The sequence below is a fragment of the Lagopus muta genome, chromosome 5 (genome assembly GCF_023343835.1).
Source record: "Lagopus muta isolate bLagMut1 chromosome 5, bLagMut1 primary, whole genome shotgun sequence".
In the NCBI taxonomy this organism is placed as follows: Eukaryota; Metazoa; Chordata; class Aves; order Galliformes; family Phasianidae; genus Lagopus; species Lagopus muta.
Genome location: NC_064437.1, coordinates 11379524 through 11401452, shown reverse-complemented (window position 1 = coordinate 11401452; position 21929 = coordinate 11379524). Strand labels below are relative to the sequence as shown.

At 36.9% G+C, this 21929-nt stretch overlaps 1 protein-coding gene across 4 annotated transcripts in view; it reads left to right on the top strand.

Annotated features, from left to right (window-relative positions):
• The window catches only part of LOC125693356 (vitellogenin-1), a 71822-nt gene that overhangs the window by 27933 nt on the left and 21960 nt on the right, over positions 1 to 21929 (top strand). For 2 of the 4 annotated variants that reach the window (XM_048945155.1, XM_048945152.1), the window contains 18 exons: positions 50 to 224; positions 983 to 1084; positions 2813 to 2833; positions 3048 to 3199; positions 5681 to 5932; positions 8095 to 8256; positions 8953 to 9104; positions 11408 to 11558; positions 11653 to 11810; positions 11918 to 12083; positions 13155 to 13277; positions 14690 to 14908; positions 16873 to 17090; positions 17171 to 17268; positions 20907 to 21031; positions 21117 to 21218; positions 21308 to 21427; positions 21689 to 21878. In XM_048945155.1, coding sequence (XP_048801112.1) covers positions 1042 to 1084; positions 2813 to 2833; positions 3048 to 3199; positions 5681 to 5932; positions 8095 to 8256; positions 8953 to 9104; positions 11408 to 11558; positions 11653 to 11810; positions 11918 to 12083; positions 13155 to 13277; positions 14690 to 14908; positions 16873 to 17090; positions 17171 to 17268; positions 20907 to 21031; positions 21117 to 21218; positions 21308 to 21427; positions 21689 to 21878 — 2452 coding nt within the window. In that variant the 5' untranslated portion in view covers positions 50 to 224; positions 983 to 1041. Of the gene's footprint in view, positions 1 to 49; positions 225 to 982; positions 1085 to 2514; positions 2555 to 2812; positions 2834 to 3047; positions 3200 to 5680; positions 5933 to 8094; positions 8257 to 8952; positions 9105 to 11407; positions 11559 to 11652; positions 11811 to 11917; positions 12084 to 13154; positions 13278 to 14689; positions 14909 to 16872; positions 17091 to 17170; positions 17269 to 20906; positions 21032 to 21116; positions 21219 to 21307; positions 21428 to 21688; positions 21879 to 21929 lie in introns of those variants that run through there. The other 2 variants (XM_048945154.1, XM_048945156.1) reach the window with 2 other exon arrangements.

Genomic DNA, 21929 nt, shown 5'->3' with positions numbered 1-21929 from the left:
CCTTTGATCCTTTTTCTTAAAGTGATAGATGGCCTCTTTATTCTTTCAGAACCAGCTGGAAGGTTGTGTCTCCTTTTGAAAAAGGATTAGAGCCCAGTGCTGTGACCCTCGGATGATGCTAGCTGTGTCTTCTCCACTTACTGAATTTATTAGGTTGTCCCCTTAAAGTAATAATGGACACAACAATTTTGAGTCCATTTTCTCCTAACCCTAAGTACTAAAAGGTAGGTAGAAAGGGGCTATTCAAAAGGAAGAAGACATTGCAGATATAAACACAGTAGCCTGCACAATATTATTTTAGCTAACTGTCTGGCAATCGGGTGTCTACATGCTGATTGCGAGCTTAGTCTCCTTCAATAGCTTCCATTAAAAGAAATGTGGTATTTTCAGTATCCATCTAGAACAAATCTATCCAAGTTATATCTTAATTAAAAAGCTTTTTATTAAAAAACTGAAAAATGTTATAGCTCTATATTAATTGTACGCTTGTCCCTGAGTCATTATTTCAATATGGTGTTAATAAAATCAGATTAATAGCCTCCTTTACATCATTTCTTTGCTTTATAATGTGCCAGCCCAGTGCTGCGCAGGGGCCAAGCAGCAGTGCGGTGGGTAGCACTGAGAAGCAGGACAGTGAGGCAGGAAGCAGGACATGCTGCCACTGACAGCACTGCAATGCTATGCTGCATTTCCTTCCAGCAGCACGGCTGGTTCTAAGGCATTTCTGACTAGGTTTGATGGTGCATTTATGTCAGCCAAGATATGCTGATGGATTTCATAGGGCCTGCAAGCACTGTGCATCTCACTGTTTCTCACCCACTGAGAATCAAGGCTGTTAGTTAGTACCCTCAAGGAAAATATAGTGGAAAAGCCATCTGCATTTAATTTTTCACCATCCAAACCCACAGAGAACAAATGCACCAATTATTAATCTCTGGTAACAGCTCATATGTTTATCATATATTTTTCAATATTTTATTAGACACACATTCCATTCCATGGAAGACCTGACTACTCATCCAGATAGATGTCTTTCCCCTCATGGAAGAGAACTGCTGCACAGAAACTCTCAGGATTTTTGGAGGTATGGATAGCAAAGACCCCAGTTGAGGCAGCCCTCATTCCACTGATGACTGCTCCCACCAGCAGGTTCTGGCCAATCAGGAGCCCAGTGCAGCCCTGTCACCTTCCACCATAAACCCAGCTCAGGTGTGCTGGCACTGCAGTAATGAACTGCATTATTCCTTAATCAGGTGGAATCACTCCAAATAAATGAAGTAATTCTGTTAAGAGACTGTTGGATGGGGCCCATGGTAAGTGTATTCTTAGGTCTTGATGGTGGAAGCCTCAGGATCTGAGCTCTGATTTCACTCTTCTCCTTTCTGATAAATAGCAACAACAAAGAAAGCCTTACTCTCTTCCTGGAGGATAGAGTTTAGCTGCCTGCAATGTGCATTGCTGGTACAGATGTTATACTTTTCACAGCCTCGAGAAAATACCAGATACACATTTCTGAACTATCCTTCCTGCCCCCTTCGATAGCCCCTTGCATCCAGGTGGGCTATGTGTGATATTTAATTTATCATTTGAGCAAAAGACAAGCTTAAATTCCAAGTAAATGTTAAGCATTTAAAAGCAATATGTATAACTGAAGTCAGAGAGTGAACTTGCTCCTGAATTAGTTTTGCTAAGGATTGGTCTAAATATTAGAAGTGGGAAATTCTGGGTGCGTTTTCCCCAGCAGCAAAAGCCCCCTGAGAAGTCTCTGAGAAGAGTGTGAGGCTTCCACCTTCCTGAGAAATTTCTGGAACTGTAACTGCTGTTTTATTGCTTTATTTTCACAAATGCAGAAATTAATTTCTCTCCTGTTGTCACAGAACATTCTTTGACCAGTACTGGCTGCTTTGACCAGTAGCCAGAAACTAATGTGGAGATCACACTTCCCAAGTGTGGGCAGGAAGAAATGCATGCAAAGAGGACCCTAAAGAAAAGCATAGAAAGACTTCTCATTGCATTGACTATGAGGTTAGGGCTATCTCAATCTTAAGTATGTAAAATCAATTACAAATTCTCTAAAAGCAGAGTTGTGATGTGGCAAAGCAATGAGTATTTTCAAAGCTGTGGTTTTGACTTGCTAGCAAGCCAGAATTATTAGGACAAAAAAGATACAACTAGAGAAAAGCTCAGTTAATTGTGTTATTACTAAGGTACTAATATTATTTAAGTTTATATTTTAATGATAGTTTTACTGTATGGCTACACATACGAAGACTGAAAAAAAGTAGAAAGCAAGATATTTCAAAAGCAAAATCTCTATTTCACATAGAAAGTTGAAATCATGGGGTGATTTGAAGTTGTCAGCATCTATGCCCTCAGAAATGTTTACTTTTTGATTGATCAGTACCCATTCTAAAATGCATTTATTTGTCAAACCAACATGCCAAAAGGGACATGTGATAGCACATGCCTTTATAAAAGGGAAATCAGCATGTTCAATTCTACTTTATCCCCACCATGAGGGGCTTAATATTAGCCCTGGTTTTAACCCTGGTGGGTAAGTAACTGATCTGTTTTAATAAACTTTATATGATAGTTTCAGGAGACTGTTTCAGAATCTCAGTATAATTTGCTTACGGAAGTTATTTAGTAAAAGATACTTTTGGGTACGTGTTGAATTGCAAGTGAAGTTAATTGGAAAGACTTATGCCATATGCACAAGATGATATACAGCCTTTTATACTAAAATACATTAACATTTGGGATTATTTTTGCTTTGTCATTTATTGCTTCTTTTTCCTTCCTTCTCTTTCAGGGAGCCAGCATCTTAATTACCGTAAGTAATTTTCCTATCAGCCACTATAATTATAATGAGTGAAATTCAAAATAGAATCTGAAAAGTATATCAATGTTTAATACAATTTTACAGCAGCTAATTTTCTTCAGGTGCAATATAAAAATGAACAAATTTATCATTTTTGTTCTACATATTCTAATACAGGTATTTTAATATGTTCTCTATAATGTTTTATGAAAACATTTCTTTGCAGAACCTGATTTTGGTGAAAATAAGGTTTATATATACAATCATGAAAGCATACTTCTCAGTGGAATTCCAGAGAAAGGACTTGCAAGAGCTGGAATAAGGATAAGAAGTAAAGTGGAAATTAGTGGTATTGGACCAAAACTTTGTCTTATTAGGGTAAGAAAATTTATTCAATTTGAAAGGTAGAATTCTCTTGATACCAGTTTGTTCAGTTTTTTTTAAGCTTTTGGGAAGTAATTAAGTTTCATCATATGTTGTGCTTACTCAGGCAGAATGTAACTAACACTACTGTTTTTTTATTCAGTGCTCTAAATTCTATTTGCACTTTGCCAGGTAATTCTCAGCTCAAGCCATCCTTGGGCTTGAAGGATTTCTTCTGCTTTGTGGCTAGGGAGACAATGGAATGTAATTTGAAATGCACAATAATTTGTTATTGGATCAATCCAATTGTTCCAAACTGTACAACCTAGGATTATTTAATCAACTGATTTCGTAGCCAGCAAACGAAAGGCAATAAAACATATGACAGTAGCTGGATGTGATTCAATATTTAGCATAATTAATGTAATCTGGTGGCTTCTTTTTCTGCAGGCTCCCAGATGACATCCTTTGTCATCCTCAATTGTATATTTTTATTGCATGCTGAGTAATTACTAAGAGTTCTGATTATGTGAAAAATGTTTTTGCCTTTAACAGAAGCCTATATGCGTTTCTAATGAATATATTGAAAAGCACCCCTCAATTGCTTTACACAAACTCAGTCTTCTATGCATGTGGAAGAAAAATGATCTTTTTAAAAGCTTTTATTTGGCAAATTGAAAAAATGCAGATTAAAAAGACTGGTGAATGTCTGATAAATGCCTGTAAATTCTGTAGCCTTTCAGCCTGCATTAGCCTTCTGGGACTAGGTATTTCTATAAGTTCAAATTATAATAGAGCTAGACAGGACACATTGCTTTTCCATGACCTTTGCAAATGGCTGGATTTTTTTTTATTTTTTATTTTTTTCAAAAAACACAAGGAAATAAAAGTCACCAATCTGTACTGGTGAGTAGAAGAGATTGTCTTTGCCACAGCGGGGACAGAATTTTTATCTTTGCACCCTGTCCTCCATCATGCCTGTTAAAATGATTCTCAAAATGCTGAGTCTTCTTCCAAAATTGACTCCTGCTCCCTAAAACCTTTCAACAATGCTTCACCTCCCCTAGTAAACTTTTGAAACAAAAATATTTGTTTCAAATCTAAATACTTTTGGGGAAGAAAAGGAAAAAAAAATCAAAAGATTTTGGGGCAAGTTCTAAGTGAAAGGTAACAATATATTTTATTCTCTTCTGCTCCCAGAGAAGTTTACTTTGCTGCTGTTATATTTAAATTAGACTGTTAGGAGGGACAGTTCAGGGAATTAATCTTTCATCTTTAGCCTACTAGTTCTCATTTAGCCCAAGTAAAAAGCTGTGGTACCTGGTCCCAGCTGACAATTTTTTCATCACAAACGCACAAGTAAGAATTGCCAGCTGTGTTCAAAACCAAGTAGACAGCATAAGGCCTGCTTGGGCCCTGAGGGCTGGGAAAAACTACCTTGCACTGACCCTGCAGAGCAGTCCCAAATCTGCCCGAATGCAATATGCCAGAAGCATGTCCAAGAGGCAACATGAGGGATTTACTCCATAACAGCCTCCTCTGTAAGCTTCAGTTACTGGATTTGGCAGTGATCTCCACCAACAATAACAAAAATAAATATGAAAGTGCAGTCTCCAGCGACTTACTGTATGAAGATTTAGTTTGTGTGGCTTTCTGAGAAATTAATCCATGGCTTGCATCACATTGCCTGCCTAAGGTGTCAGAGAAAAGTCTCTTTAAATTGTCAAAACATATAGGAGGGAAGGGTCCTCTGAGACACTAAGCTAAACATGCCCTGTTCCCACAGGGCAGAAATCATTTGAGTTATGCACAGTTTAGTACAGCTTTCTACTTGCCTGGATGTGCCGCAGGTTGAGGCTAGAGCATGAAGTGTGGAGCAGGGCTGGGGCCAGTGCCTGAGCCTTCATCTCTGCATTTGTCAGTGCAAGACATGTAAGGAAGGAAAATTTTTGTAATCTGCTCTCCGCTGCTCTAACTAATTATGACTATCTGGCTGGCCCACCAGCCATGTTGTTATTAGTTTCTGACTGCTGTCTGTGCTCTGTGACCCCACCGAGAGAGATGACAGAGTTCACAACAGGAGTTAATGATGCTTTATGCAACATTAACTTTTTCCTGCAATTTCCTGCAGATCTTCTGTACTACTTTGAGTAGGAACCTGCTTGTCTGGCTTATTTCTTCATACAAGTTGACCTTTGGCAATATGGATTATCTCTGCAAAAAAGTAGAGTGTCATGAATTTGGAAATTTAACAGTTATTTAACTTACACTCTTCTACATCCTTTTAAATATGGAAATATGTATGTTTATATCATTACTCTATGACATCGTTATATACATTTATATCATTACTCTAATGACAACCTCAGGTTTTCCATTTGTAGAGCCTTTATGTTATTTAAAAGTGTATTTTTGAAGCAAGTAAAACTTCAGCTGCTTACATGGATTGGCAAAAAACTCAATGAAAAATGAACTATATTTACCCTTTTGTTCTAGATTCACTCAATTGAAGCAGCAGAGTACAATGGCATCTGGCCTACAAGCTCATTCTCTCGATCACTCAAACTGACTCAGGCACTGACAGGACAACTTAGTAATCCCATCAAGTTTGAGTATAGCAATGGCCATATTGGAAACCTTATGGCTCCTGATTCTGTCTCGGATGATGGTCTGAACATCTACAGAGGGATTCTCAATATGCTGGAGCTCAGTATGAAGAAGATGCAGCATTCGTACAGTTTACAGGAGGTGAGAATTTTATCTTAGCCATTGTGATTGCTGTATGAATAGATAAAATACCAGATTCTTCAATTTTATTTTCTAAATTCAGGGGTAAACTTCTGTAAGAGGAAACATCTAAGCTTAGGTAATCAGCATTAGGTTATTCTCATGGAACAATATTTGATGGAGATGGAGCTGTAGCTAAACAGGACAACAGAAGAGCAGATTTTTAATCTGTTTGATGAAAGTATTTCAGTAAATGCATTTGCAGCATTAGAATATTAGAAAATCTATCTTGTGATTCCAGAAGTTTATTACTTTGAAAGCTCAAGCATACGTAAAATTTGAATGCAGTATTAAAAATACAATGCAAAATTCAAGCTAAAATAACAGTTATTTGACTTTTTAACCAATCATATATACTTTAATCTCTTCTAGCTCCTCTATTAGGAGGAAAACAGTGTACGCACTATGATATTACTATAATAGCTTTGAAAGCTTCAGTTAGTACACTGTTGGAATTTCCACTCTTTTTCAGGTTTTTATATCTTAGTCAAGGTAAATCATCTGATATTGCTGTTCACTATAAAAATTGCAAGTGTTTAGTTTTTCTAAAACCATATTTACATTGATTAGACTTCATGTGATTCAGCGATGAGCAGAGAGCTTGAAATTACTATCCTCTCATGTTGTCCTTACTGAAAATGCAGACCAGAATAGCTAACTTTTTAAAAAATGTATCTTCGTATGGATAGAGTTTTTTTGTTTTTTTTTCTGGAAAATGAGGTACATGACTTAATATCTTCACACGTCTTGCTGCACATTAAAAAAATGAGTCATTATGTTGCATATTCTGCAGTGCTATTTTCCCATATCTAGTTCTACATCTTCATTATTTTTAATTTGAGTAGCAATACGTCCTTCTCTCATAGCTGAACAGTATATGTGAGTTCACTTCCTAAAATAGTTTCCAAATGTTCTTTGTTTTTCTTGAACAGCAAGTGGTTAATGAGCATTGGCACCCTCACTTGACAATCTCAAGTCACACTGGAAAGTAAGAGAAACATTATTAGTCCCTAAATATAAGTTGCAGACTGGTTTAAAGGACTACACTGGACAATTCTACTTCACAGCCTACAGTGTGTAGGGCAAGTGTACCTGTGCTGCCCTAGAAGTCCTGTAATACATGAGTCTTAATTCATCTCACCAAGATCTGTGGGCTGCATTTCTCGTTAAAAGTTATATTTCTCTATTTCAGCTTACAGTCTGCAGAGAAACCCCACACTTGTTTTTGCAGAGCTCAAGCCTTTTGGAAAGATTGACTCTGTGTCCCAGCCTTTCCTAAAGTCACTTTTTTTTCAGGAATGTTGCTAAATTAAAGATAGAGTGGGTATGTCTTGCCTTGCAACCGGCACGTGACCATTTTGCTGTTCTGACATAGCCCTGAGCCGCTCTCTGGAGTCCCTAAGCTATCAATAACAATAAAAAAATCATGAAAATAACCCTTCCTTCTAAAATGCAATCAAATATTTTCCCCTCCAAAACCTCTGCTCTGACTGAGGTGATTTAAGAGCTCTTATAAATATATATGCTTGAAATATTATTGAAAGTCTGAACTAAAAGTGCAAACTCAAGAAAATCTACAATCAAATCTCTGCTATCCTGAAATTCTTTTTAATTCTTGCTCTTCATATTGTGACAGATGATCTGATATTCCAAGGCCTGTTCCATAGGCATTTATAAACTGTCTATAAAAGCAAATTTTAAGGGAAGAATGTCATCTCTATCTTTAAAATACTTTGCTGTTGAGATTTTTATTCCGAATGATCACATTATTCTGACACTTTTTATTAATATTCCTCAAATCATATTTCATAATCAACAGCTCTAACTGGAAATTGCTACCTATCTTTTCTGAGGCTCCAAATCTCATCTCAGGAAAACTCTCATGTGTTTTAGTTCTCTCAAGGAAGTCCTGATTTGGCTTACTGGAAACATGCGCATATAAAAAAAGAAATGAAATTATAGGTCATCCCAATTTTTCTTCTGGAACCCACAATGCATAAAAAAAGTATGCATTTCCATTAGGAATTGTGAAAATTCTGAGTTAAGCAAGAGAGTTTGTGTGAGGAATTGGTGGAACTTTGTGGAAGGGTAAACTTCTCTGATCACAATCTTATTTTTGACAGGCTGGGATCGGAGGTATTTGTAACACAACGTATGCAATTCAGGAAAACAAGAAAGCAAACCTAGTCTATGTGACCAAATCCAAGGATCTGAACAGTTGTGAAGAGAAAGTCCAAGTGGTCATAGGTTCAGCATACACTCAGCCATGTCAGACCTGTCAGCAGGTAACTTAGACCGATATTTTGTTTACGTATTTTATATTTTTATACAGAGGGCAATTTGACATCTGCTTTCTAATACCTAGACTGAAAGAAGATATCAGATCTGTTCCATCTAGTAACTGACTTTTTTTTCAGTATGAAAATGAAATCCACAAGGCAGCAGAGGTCCATGCTACAGATTTTTGTGTACTATCAGCATAATTCAACTGAGTTCAGCCGGCTGGCTTGGAAGCCATTAATTATCAGCATGAGTTAATTTACCTCTTCTGTTAGGGGGAAAAAAAAACCAAACAACTAAGCATAGTGTACAGTTTCTACTATTCAAGATAGGTACTTCTGTACCTTATTATAATTCTCTCTTTGATGTAAGAAATTGCGTAGCTTTTTCCGCTGCTCTGCTCAGAAAATATGTCTCTTTCCGAAGGGAATAGTGACTGACTTACATTTGGGAAAGGAAAGAAAGCAGCTAACACTTCTTAGTGGTAAAAATGAATGATCCAGGCAGTGTGCCTGACCTCTCCCATGGAAGTATGCAGGCACTGAGTTGTCACTGAGCAAAGCAGCAGTGGAAACTATGTGGGTTGAAATGGGTGATGATGTAATAGCTTCTAGGCATACAATTTAGAAGGTAAATGACTTTCTATATTCTTTACTGTTGTTGATGTTGTTTTGTTTGTTCTTTGTTTGTTCGTTATAAAGAGAAACAAGAATTCCCGGGCAACTGCTACTTATAATTACAAAATTAAATACACTCGTAATGAAGCTGTAATCACACAAGCTAATGTCGAGGAAATCCACCAGTTTGCACCTTTCAATGAGATTACAGGAGGAAATGCTATGATAGAAGCAAGGTATTGTATATATACCTTTAATTCAGTAGCTAACTCAGCATCTCAGTAATCTGGTCAAACTCCATAACTGAAATAAAACCTTTACTTCTATGTCCTATTGTTTGCCAATATTTAATTACATGAAACCCCGAACAGTTCATAAAAACAACCTTCATTCTTTGTTGTAAATCTGAAACATGCACATCACTATCCAAATTTTGTTAGCTAAACTTGGCAGAGTTTGACTATTTTATTTCTCAGGGATATTTGATTTATGTCATAAAAGCCAAAACAAATGTAATTCCATCTGAAAAACTGTGAACTAATATATTTGTAGTAAAATACTTTGAAAGACAGTTATTCACTGAAACAGAGTTCCCTAGAAAATAATAACGCAGTAAGAGACCCTGGAGACTAGTTCACAAGAAAGCTAGATAGGACTTTGGATTCTGAAATACTTCTTAAGTACTGTGGCAGCTTGCAAAATTTCCATCAAAAATATTTATTGATAGGAAATTGTATTTTATTGCAAAAAGATTGAGAACATGAAGTGTAATATGTATTTGCTTTTCCACAGCAAATTTTGCATAGTTCTTGAACAGGTTTGAGGAAAAATGAGAAAAATATTGTTGTCTGAAATTGAAACCTCTGCTAATTTTTAGCTCAAGGCCCTAGATTCTTGATGTTTGATTTTGTTGATTTAAGTTCATTCTGTAAGCCTGCATAGACTGTCATCCTATTCTTCTTCAGGTACAGAACCCCCAGAAAGGGTAGTACCTTTACTCTTCTACCTTTTGTCTGGCTTTCCTGTACTGCCTACCAGAAAGAGCCAAATATAAGGTAGCTCAGACGATATCGATTTGTCGCGTAGGTTTTCAAAAGTCAATTTTGCAATGCACTCTGTTTAAAATAAGTAAAGAGAGAAATAATTAGTCAAGCATCAAGGATTTAAAACGCTTGGAGCTGATTTTTTTTGCCCACTTCAGCAGAAGACTCTTCAGCACCATTTTAAGCCCATCTTTAGTATTCATTTGCTCTTTCCTTCAGTGTCTGACATTTTCCCATCTATTCTATGAAGATGTATCTCTTCCCAAAACAGTGAAGATCAAAACATAACAGATTCATCATGTTTTTGAAGGGGGAGTTAATTCTGTCAATATGTACCTGACATTGTGCTTTCTAATCCAAATGCCCATTTAGCAATATTGTGTAAATTTCAAGGGAGAAAAAAATATCTGCTGATTCTGTAGTGATTTCTATTCAAATTCTAGTGGCTTGTCTGCAAAATGGTTCTCTAATATTTTCGACAGCAGTTCTCTGTAATCCATATGGCAGGAGTGGATAGAAATGATACAGAAGAACATTGTAGAGATTCTAAAATAAGCAAGATAATTTTCTAGAGATTTTTAAATACTGCATAGTACAATAATATTGCTTTTGGAATATTTTCAGTTGTTAAATACAAATGCTTAACATCATTATTGTGTCCTAAATGACCTATTTTAAACATAATTGGTGTGATAGGACACAAGTATTTAGTTGAAAATTCAGCACAGATAGGAACTGTTTACGAAGATATTCTCTCATCAGAATTATTCTTAATTAAGGAAAAATTTATGGTTGTCTGAAAAATTTCCAGAAACTTGGTTATTTCTCTAAAAAGTAATCCTGAATGCATCTGGCCCTCCTCAAGTAGGAAATCCAATTAGAAACTTCATGAGAACCTTTTATCTTCTGTGATCTCCGGGGCATTCAACTTTCCAGGCAAAGTGAAGAGAGAATTGGAAGAGTGCAAATAAAAAGACTAATATTTCTTCTTGTATCTATTTTTAATTTGTTTTGAAGTTTCTAGGAAGCACAGATATGTGAAAATTTTTATGAACTTCTTAAAAGGTTTAAATTGAATTATAATTAGAGAAAATCTTTCTCATCTGTCATTTTAATCTATTTACTCATTAAGCCTCAACACACAATTCTTATGATCTTGTTCAGGCCACAGCTTCTCACCTCACACATTTTCCTCCAATTCTCAGGCCATGTTATTCCCTAAGGAAGGCAAAAGCTGGCACTGATCTGAGCCCTGTTGAGTAAGAGCACACCTTCTCAGAGAAGTTTTGAGCACTGTATACTAATTCATCAGCTTGTAAATAACTTTACCCCTCAATAATATAACCATTCTGGAAAAAAGAAAAAAAGAAAAAAAAAGAAAAAAAGAAAAAAAAAGAACCAGCTGCATGGCAGTGCTGAGAGGCAGAAACAGTGTGTTCTTTAGGATTGCTACTCAACATCTTCAGAGGTTATCTCTCTGGTTTCCTCTATTTCAGGCAGAAACTTGTATTGATTGACGTGCAAAAGCAAGTGGCAGAAGTTCCACCAAAAGAATTCCAGAAACGTGGATCACTTCAGTACCAGTTTGGCAGTGAATTGCTTCAGCTTCCTGTCCACTTATTCAAAATACAAGATGTTGGAAGCCAGGTAAAGCTTAGCCACAGGGAGAATTTTGGCTGGAGGTTAGAGTCAGTAAATGTGGGAAAAAATTTAAGTGTAATGCAGTTGAATCTTCCCATAGATAGAGGAAAGCCTGCAAGATTTAGTAGAGACCACATATGAACAGCTTCCCAGTGATGCACCAGCAAAAGCCCTCAAGCTTATGCACCTCTTCCGTGCTGCAAATGAGGAGAATTATGAGTCAATATGGAAACAATTCTCAAGTCGGCCAGCGTACAGGTACAAAGAATAAAAGTGGTTATTCTTCTGCTGGGAAAGTTTTTTGGAGGCCATCTGGAATGATTGTGTTCAAATGTAAATCTGGAAAATTGCTTTTCCCATTCCAGGCGCTACATTTTGGATTTACTTCCTGCAGCAGGCAGTCACCGTTCACTGAGATTCTTGAGGCATAAAGTGGAAAGGCAAGAGCTCACCAACTGGGAAATGGCTCAGACAGTGCTTATGGCTTTCCACTCAAGTTCACCTACTCAAGATGTGATGGAAGAAGCTACAGTAGGATTCTTAAAGCACTCTCAAATCACACTGATTTTAGCATCTGCTATATTTATTCCTTTGACAAGATTGCAAGGGCTTTGAAAATAGAAAGGTTTTGTATCCTCTAGTGAGGTTGAAAGGAGTTCATTTCCTGAGTGTCTGAGGGGAAGGAGAATGCAAATCAAGAGGGCAAAAATTAATCCAGGATAAAACAGAAAAGAGAGTAAAATATTTTCCAGTGACAGAGGTTGTTGTTGTAAGCTGATTTCTAGTCTTCATTTGTTCAAATGTGCTTTGTATTTACATCAGATTGGATCTCTCATGGAGTGTTTACAAAGACTAGGGAGTAAGAAATACATATTTGTCATAAACATGGATTTGTCCTAACTGACCTAGCAGGATGAATATAAATCAGAGCAGATCTATGGAAATCAAGGGAATTATGCCAATATGGAGCCCACATCAGAGAAGTTTTGTCATTTTTCCAATTTTTCCCTTTTCTGCCATGTCTAATTCTGCCCTCAAATGCAGGTTTTTATCTCTGTCTAAGCTAGGTAAAGACCGTGATTCTCAGTGTAGACTGCTGAAAAGCTATGACATCCTGCACATAGCTGTGTGGTAATGCTATGCTTTGCACTCAAAGAGGTAGTATGTTGTTGCGTCCTGCCATCTCCATGATTTAAATGAAATTTTCATGGTAGCCCAAACTACTAAGGTCCATCCACAATTGATCACAATGTTTGTACCTATTGATGAGGCTTACAGAGATACATCTACGAAGAGCATTTTTTTGACTAATGTGTGTCCAGTTAACAATCCACTCATTTCATAACTGGCTGATTTTATCCCTTTGGATTATAGTCCATTCCAATTTTATATTTAAAACACTGTAAAAGAAACAGATCTGCCTTTCAGAAGTTACTTAGAATTACCTTGCAACTGCATTGTCAAACATAACACTATTCACTAATTGACTATAAATTCATAGATATGGAAATCTAAAAACACTCGTCTTGTATTTGGAAGAAACAGTTTCTGATGTTGTTACTCTTCACTATTTGTGGTAACAAACTATTAATTTTCCCCCAGCTCATTGTGAAAAAATATTGTCCACGCTCAAGTAGTGTACTCGGAAAGGTTTGCCACCTCAGCTATGCATCACTGTGCCACAAACAGTGCTCTTCATCAGACTCCTGCTCTGAATGTCTCCAGGTAACCGGATTTTTATGTATCATTTAAAAGAAAAATTAAGCCTTGAGTACTTTCTTCCTTATTCAGAAATCTTATTTCACTTCAGTGCAGTGTTTCCTTGGGGGAAAAGAACCCCAGTTGGTTAAATACAGCATTTTTATCTTTAGATTAACACACGAAAGAGAGTGAGAAGCAGCAGCATATAATTCATGGCACTTTCTGAGTATCTCTGCCTTATTGCTGACTATTAATGAAGTCCCACAGCACCACTCTGAAATACTGCTAAATATAGATGCTTAACAGATATATCAGCTAAATGACACAAAAGCCCAGGGTTTTGTCCAAAGCTGTGTAGTCCAGACATTTTTCAGCCAGAAGCAGTGCCTAGTTATCCATGTAGAGTGTAAGGTTTTAACAACAGGGATATCATTCCTATTCTGCACTACTTTTAGACAACATGCCTGAAAAGAGTTTAAATAGACATTAAATATCATTTCAGCATTCTAGAGACGTACATCATGGTTTACAGTGGTTGTCCACCTGGCCAGGAAAACGGAAATAGGTGTCCTTACTCTTGGTTACTGACAAGTCCCCCACACTCAGTACGAGCAGGGCATTCCCAAAATATTCTGTTTCCCATTAATTTTTCCTGTGGTACACAGGCACGGCTGATGTTCCTATGTGCATACCCTGTGTTATGATTGCCAATTCTCTTGAGCTAATAAAATCTCAGAAACCTTGTTCCAGGAAGTGGAAATTCTTTCCCAAAGTGAATGATTGTGTAGGTTTATTCAACGCATTTCACAATTTCATTGTTTGCTTGTTTTTTTTTTTTTTGTTTTTTTTTTAAATTACATTGCATTGCAAAAGCTTTCTGCTAGGATATAGTTATTTTCCCATAATCAGAACATACAGACAACTATTTCTAATCTTACCTTGTAAGTGCAAGTGTGATCCAGTTGTGTATGAGGATCCCAGCTATTATTGTACACTAAAAGGTTGTTGTTAGAGCTACACTGAAGAACACCACCCTTGCCACATCCTAAGGAATCTTCTTTAAAGATCTGAAAGATTATACTATATACACGTTTTTGCATCTATCTTCTAGCAATAGGCAGAGGTATTCAAACAACTTTTAACTCACTCTCAAAGGAAGTAGGAATTATGCCCTCTCCATTAATTTTGTCCTTAAAAAATGTTACTCAATAACTTTAAGGCACAGTGATGAAGAAGCACTTCGTAGCAACTTTCTTGGCTATACTTCCATGAATAAATTGTCCAGTTCATGAGGAAAAAAAGAATTTGGGGAAAAAAAATGAAAATAAGCATATTGAACCAGCTGAAATTATCAAAGTCAAATTTCAAACATACTTGCAATTGGAGTGTAGATAAGAACTGGAATTGGACTCAACAAATGTGTGACTTTTTTTCAGCTACTCCATGGCTTTGCAGGAGAGGCATTGAGCAAATCTAACACAGAAGAAATCTTGCTGGCCTTGAAAGCCCTTGGAAATGTAGGACATCCAGCCAGCATCAAGCACATCAAGAAATTTTTGCCCGGCTATGCAGCTGGTGCCTCAGATCTGCCCCTCAAGGTCCATGCAACTGCTGTGATGGCCCTGAAAAACATAGGCATGAAAGACCCAAAAATGGTAAGAAAACAAAGCTGTTTCCTTTGCACTTATGATGTCAATACATTGAAGCTAATCGATGACAGAAGGAAAGAGGAAAACAGTGGGTTTATTTCATAAATAGCTGTAATATTGTGCATTTTTTAAAATCTTTTATCATTCCTGAGCTGTCATGTTTTATTCATTTTGACATTAACCTCTAGTGTTTCAGAAAGCTGCAGAAATCCTATTAAAAGGATTCATTATCCTATTTTTGAAGACGAACCAGTGTTTCCATTGCAAACCTTTATTTTCCAAGGACATTAGACAGAAAGCTGAATTATTGACCAAAATGTGTTTAGTGCTACTTCAACTTTGGTATGTGAGAGAACCACAAAACAAGGTTTTCTGAAAATTGACACTTAATACTGAGTGTCACATCTAATCGTAATTCAAGACAGATCTTATTGAAAATAGATACTGGAAGTTTGCATCCTAATTACAAATTTACAGACATTGTGTGGGTTTAAGTCATAAACAAAGCATTTACTAAATGTGACTTTTGTCCCTGAATGAGGTAATGATTAGACATCACATACAATGGTTACATCGGCATAATCTCATCCACCACAGACATCACTTTACAATCATTTTCACCCTAAAGCAAGCCACTTATAAAAGGAAACCTTAAATCTTTTTCCCTGTTACATTTTTTTGTGAGACCATTCTTAACATGAATAGTAAAATTAAAAGCTTTTGTTAACTATTCTGCTGTACTAATTTTTTCAGTGTATTAATTTTGCATATGATTGCCAGTTTGATTCCACGTATTGATCCATAGACAGCAGTGTGCTGGTTTATGCTTTTAAGCAAAAGAATACAGAAACAATTTACTAGAGTGCAGGAGCTAGGTGGGGAAAAGGGAGTGGGAGGGTGGAGAGACAGCAAGCAAGGAATTAGGTTATTTGCTGGGGAAAGGAAAAGCTGATCTGGTGTTCGAAAACAATGCTGCATCTCTGCTTGTCCTTTGGCCTAGCTTTCCACATGTGACCCAGACTGCTGTTTAGTTCCATTTTCTATGCATTTGCTTTAGAGAAAATTGATCTGGAGCAGGTTAATGACTTTGACTGGATTTTGCATTGTTCAAAAAACAGTCAGTTTAATCCCTGGTTTGCAGCTAGCTACACACTTATATTTGCATTAAGCAGACTTAATGCATGGCCTGTCATTTCTATTCTTTAATTTAAAAAAGCAGTTGCATTTAGAAAGAAGCTACTGCAGAAAAATACATAAAGCTTTCTCAATCATACCTTATATTAAAAAGCGTAGGTGTTAGAGGCAGAACAGGATTGTCCAGAGGATTGTGCCAAAATGGTGTTACTCCATCCCCAATCAGTTTGAAGCTGCAGTCAAACATTTTAATTCCTCTCATGCAAGCTGGAAAGGTTCCAGTAAAAAATTAGTCTCGATACTAAATACTGTACAGATCAAACACATTAGTTACAAGTAGTACTGTGAAAATTGCATTTCTCACATAACATTACAATTTTAAATTACCTACATGGTATAGAGATTTTCGGAAGTAAACTGTTTGTTATTCGAGTAGAATAGGCTCCAGAAGATCAAATGGCTTGAGTTAAGGCAAATCTTTATGGGTGATCACTGAATTTATTTCTCTGGTATATGATGGGTTCTTGAAATCACTTTTGTCTAGATTTTGTCTTGGTTATATTGCAGGTATCTTTTGCTACAGCTTAACAAGGGAAAGTAAATTTGATGTAGAGGTTATTCAGTGAGGTTCCTTGGCTTTGATTGCTTAGGAATCAGTATTACTATAATTCTCCTTCCAGCCAACAAACTCTGAAACCAGGAACATTGTTGCCATAATAATTAAATAATACAAATTTTTACTGTACTAGTGATTAAGAGATCATTCATTGGTGATGAAAGGTTATTAGCAAAATGTTCAAATACAGATTAAGTCTGAAAGTACCAATTATTTTCAGGTCCAGGCTATTACCCTTGAGATTTTCCTGAATCACAAAATTCATCCTCGAATCCGAATGTTAGCTGCAGTGGTTTTGCTTGAAACTAAGCCAGGTCTTCCAATCCTGATGACATTAGCTGATGCTGTGCTGAAGGATCCTAGCATGCAAGTGGCAAGTTTCATTTACTCTCACCTGAGGGCCCTGGGCAGAAGCACAGCTCCAGATCTTCAAATGATGTAAGGAAAAACCCCTTCCCTAGATGAGGAACTTGTTACAAACAAATTGAGGTGTTAATGAGCTTGCCGAATTTTTTCAGGGCTTCTGCCTGCAGAATGGCTGTCAGAGCATTAAGTCCCAAATTTGACAGATCTGGATACCAGTTCAGCAAAGTTTTCCGCTTCAGTATGTTTAAAGGTAAGGTACATAGTCCTTCTTCCCTCCTATAGTAATCATCTGAAGATTTTGGGGGGAAATATACACAGGCTGAAGTTAAATATATATAGATAAATATCACAGAGTAGGAGAGTCCAGTTGCACATAGCCAGCAGCGTCTATGTTCTCCTACATACGGTGGAAAACAAAAAAAACCCTAAATCTTGGGCTCCCCATTTTTAGAGCATTTAGGTCCCTGTGTATTTGCACTGTATGCTGCTAGTATGAAACTACCAGAGGGCTTATGGGGCTCTAACCCTAACACTGTTCAGCACCAAACAAGAGGGACCTAAGTTACTACTAAGTAGATTAATTTCTAATGGTGATTAACACATACAACTCTTGCTGAATTAAAATAGGATGCTAAATCCTCTTGACCCAACAATAGTGCACAGTGAAACATCAAACTCTGCAAATGGTCAGCTGTGATAATTCATTGCATCCATGAGCAGCTAACTCAGGTTTGTTTTATGAAGGTTTTTCCTACACCTTCTTACTAGGGTTATTTACTGGCATGAACAGATCCATGTGTGGGATTTTGGGGCACATCAGTTACATCTCTGGGAATCACATGTAAAAATCAACACTGGTAGCTAGAGTAAAGAGGACGAAATTAGAAGACAGCTCTTGCTGGGTCAAATTGTAGCTATTTCCATTTTCCATTTATGTAATTCTTCCCAGTAGGGATTTTTTCAGCTACTGCATGTAAATGACCATGACAGCCTCAGTGATTTGGCATATGTAGCTGATAGACCAGGGAGATTATATCTACAAACAGTGCCTCCTTACACATGCTGTTTATCTAAAGGACATAGATGTATTCCACACTTTTGTTGTTCACTGGTACACATAAAGATTCTTTTCAAAGTTATGAATAGAAAAAGAGACTTAAATGTCTGAAACCTGCGGTGCTAATTGTGCAAGTACTTTTGCATTCTTTTGGGGATGGGAGGGGGTTTTAGAAGACTTTTACAGGTTTTATTGTTGCCTTTCTTGCTTCATGTTTTTTATATGACCATTCAGTTGAGTCTCTAACAAAAATATGTATAATACATACCACAGCAGCCACAATGCTTGCTGCTTCAGAGATGGCAACAGAGAGTGCCCAAAGAAATTCAGTAGATAATGCATCTTGTGAACTTTTGTACCATTTAAAATGCATACACAGAGAGATACATTTTCCAGTAATAAGCAGATATGTGTTTCAGGGCTTAGATACTTGTTTTCTCCTCTTATTTTTGCTTTTAAAATGGAGCTGCCTGATTTTTTTTTGAACAGTTAGAAAGAAATGAGCAGTATAGATAAGGGTAGCTGGCAGGGGGCTGTGTAAAATGCATTATTTTGTTCTGACTGTATCCCTGAAATGCAGCAGATCAATGAGTTGTTAATTCTTAGTACCAGTATAAGAAATTTGGCTACTACTTAGATAGGATGTTTCAGCCTCTCATCCTGAAGACTAAGGAACAAGATCACTTTCTAGCACATGCTAAACTTAGAGTTGCATAATTTAGTTGGCTAAATGAAGTCCATTCTCCATTACGCCTGTGTGGGAGGATGCTCCAACTTTCTGATTTGATTTGTTACCTCTAGCCACAGGTGAAATGTGTTTCAGTGAGTCCGTTCTGGAGGAGTTACCATAGTGACAGCAGTAATGCTGTGCCTATTTCCTTGCTAAAAACAAAAATGTGCCCTCACCTTCACAGATTTTTTGAGATGGTAGGTGCTGAATTTTTAATGACAGGCACTAACATCAGATGAATATACCTCTAATCGAGAATCTGTCATACGTGGACACCACAAATAATGTTTCACAGTCTACATACTACCCCTAAAATCAGCCCAGGTACTGCTCAATATAGAAACTGACAGAATCTGACTCTCAACAAGCACTTTTTTTTTTTACAAATTTATATTACAAAAAAATGTTCACTAATGTTCATAGGTATGAAAGGCTGCTTTCTTCGATCACTTTATTTTTGCTTTCCATCTTCCCTGAGGCAAGACGTTTAGTCAGACACATGCAGGTGCTCTCACATTCTCACGCTGAAGCAGCTATGGTGTACCATCTGACCCCGTTAGTAGAATTCTTCTTTGGTAAATATTTTCTTACAGCGTTAGAGCTGCATAACATCTGTGGTATTGAAAACACCCCCTTTGTCTTCAAGCTGATGAATGTTGTATAATCATTTAATCATTTATTAGCAACACTTCTTCCTAAGTATCAAGAAATATATTTTTTTTCTTAACTAACATTTCTTGAGTTAGAACACAAATGCACACAGAGACACCCCCCATAAGAAAATAGTAGTTATTGACACACTCATGAGATTTTTTTTGAAATACAGAAAGTGGCACCAGAAAAATCACATGGGCCTGAGTGTTCATAAGATCCCACATCTGTGAACCAAAAATAGACTTGTCTTTAAATTTTGGCTAAGTAATTTAATAGAATGTAGTCATTCCTCTTCTGGAAAGAGGCCAAGGTCTCAATCTCTTCATAACGAATCCAGGAGCTGGACTTGATGATCCCCATGGGTTCCTTCCAACTCAGAATATTCTATGATTCTCTGAACACTTGAAAACATATTTCCTACAATTCAATCATTTCTATACAGGTCATGAAATTAGTGGTCTGCTTTTTCCAGGGCTCTGAAGTTATCCTGAATTTTGAAAGCTGATTTTGGTTGTGCTGGAATTCTAGGGCCAGTTTAATCAGTGTATGGTGACTATGTCTAACATAAGGATAAAAGAAATTTAACATAGGGAATCCTCAAATAGTTCACTGTTCTTCAACTTGTGTTGGAAGAAGGAGGAGAGTTGGAAGAAAGGAAGTGCAACAGGTACACCTGCATACTGTGTTGCCCTTGCTCCTGTTGAAATCTAGGGAAAATTAGAAAATCCTTGGGATTACTTTAATTCAGAAAATAGAACTGTATAAAGCTGTGCCAAGTTCAGGAAGAATATATAACTATCCTCTCCACTGATTATCTGTACCTAAGAACATTGTAGATGATAAATCTAAAGTCGAGAAAATAAATACAAATTACCTTTGTTCTGAGTTTACACAATAGTTAACAACTACTTAACAATTAGTAGTTGTTCCTTAACAGTTTACATTTTATGTAAAGAGTTACAGCATGTGGTATGAGACACAGTAAATAGCCTCTGAGTCATCAGAGAAAGAAATCTACACCACCTCACCATCTGTACTTACAGGGCATCTGTACCATTTTTCCTATAACATTAGCAAAGGATGGTAAATCTGTTTTCATTTCTGACCCCACTTCCTTTCTCAAGTTGCTTTAAACAATGTCTTGTAAAAGCATTTCATAAATTGGTATTATAGAATCTGACTGTAAATTATATAGAAGAAGCAATAAGAAACATAGCATAGTCACTGCATATTGAGCAGGGGACTTACAATTTTGCCAATTAATAGTTCAGAAAGGCAGAATATTCTGTTTATGTCTGTTTTATAATATTGGTTTTGTGGCTGATTTTTCTAGCCTTTCTCGTATCATCTTGTATCTGTTGTGTTATGCAATTAGTAAATTGATACAATCTGCAAATGTGGCTTTAAAAACTGACTGGGCTATGTTTTACTGCCTGTTTCTATACAGAGTTCCTTATGAGTGGACTGGCAGCTAAATATTTGGTACTGAATAATGCAGGAAGCTTAATTCCAACAATGGCAGTGTCCCAGCTGCGGACACATTTCCTTGGAAGAGTTGCTGATCCCATAGAGGTAATTGGTTCAATCTGCAGTTTGCCTCTCACACCTTCCTATAATCTTTATCCAACCAGTATTTCAATTTTACTTTGTCTCACAGGTGGGAATAGCAGCTGAAGGACTTCAGGAGATGTTTGTTAGAGGTTACTCTCCTGACAAGGACTGGGAGACTAACTATGACTTCAGGGAAATCCTAAAAAAGGTAAATTCTGGGGGAAGAAAAGAAAATCTGTCAAGTGTTGTTTCCCCAAATGTTATGAAGAAACGGATTTTCTTCTTCTTCTCATGCAGCTATCGGACTGGAAGGCACTCCCCAGTGACAAACCCTTTGCATCAGGTTACTTGAAGATGTTTGGCCAAGAGTTGTTCTTTGGTGAACTCGATAAAAACAGCATCCAAAATGTATTGCAGGTATCATTTCAGAAGTACTACCACATAGGCATCAAAAGTATTAAAATGCTATTTCTTCTGCATGTTCCTTCCCTTCTCCTTAACTTTTTATTTTAAGTCTTTAGTCTTGTCTTTAGCATTAATCAAGGCAAATAAATTCAAAATTTGATCAGGATTAGCTATAATCATTGTTCGCAGACATTCCCCTGAGGCACAGTTAATAACACGGATCATGATATTAAAGTTCTGCTTGTTTAGACAAGTTGAACTCTGTAATTGCAGGCATGGTATGGACCTGATGAAAAAATCCCTTCAATAAGGAGATTAATCAGTAGCCTTCAAAGTGGCATAGGAAGGCAATGGACCAAGGCTTTACTATCCTCTGAGATTCGTCGTATCGTGCCTACCTGTACTGGATTCCCAATGGAGACCAGCTTCTATTATTCTTCTGTCACAAAAGTGGCAGGAAATGGTAATGTATTTCAAGACCTGAGCAATACATATATGATTATAAAGAATTGGG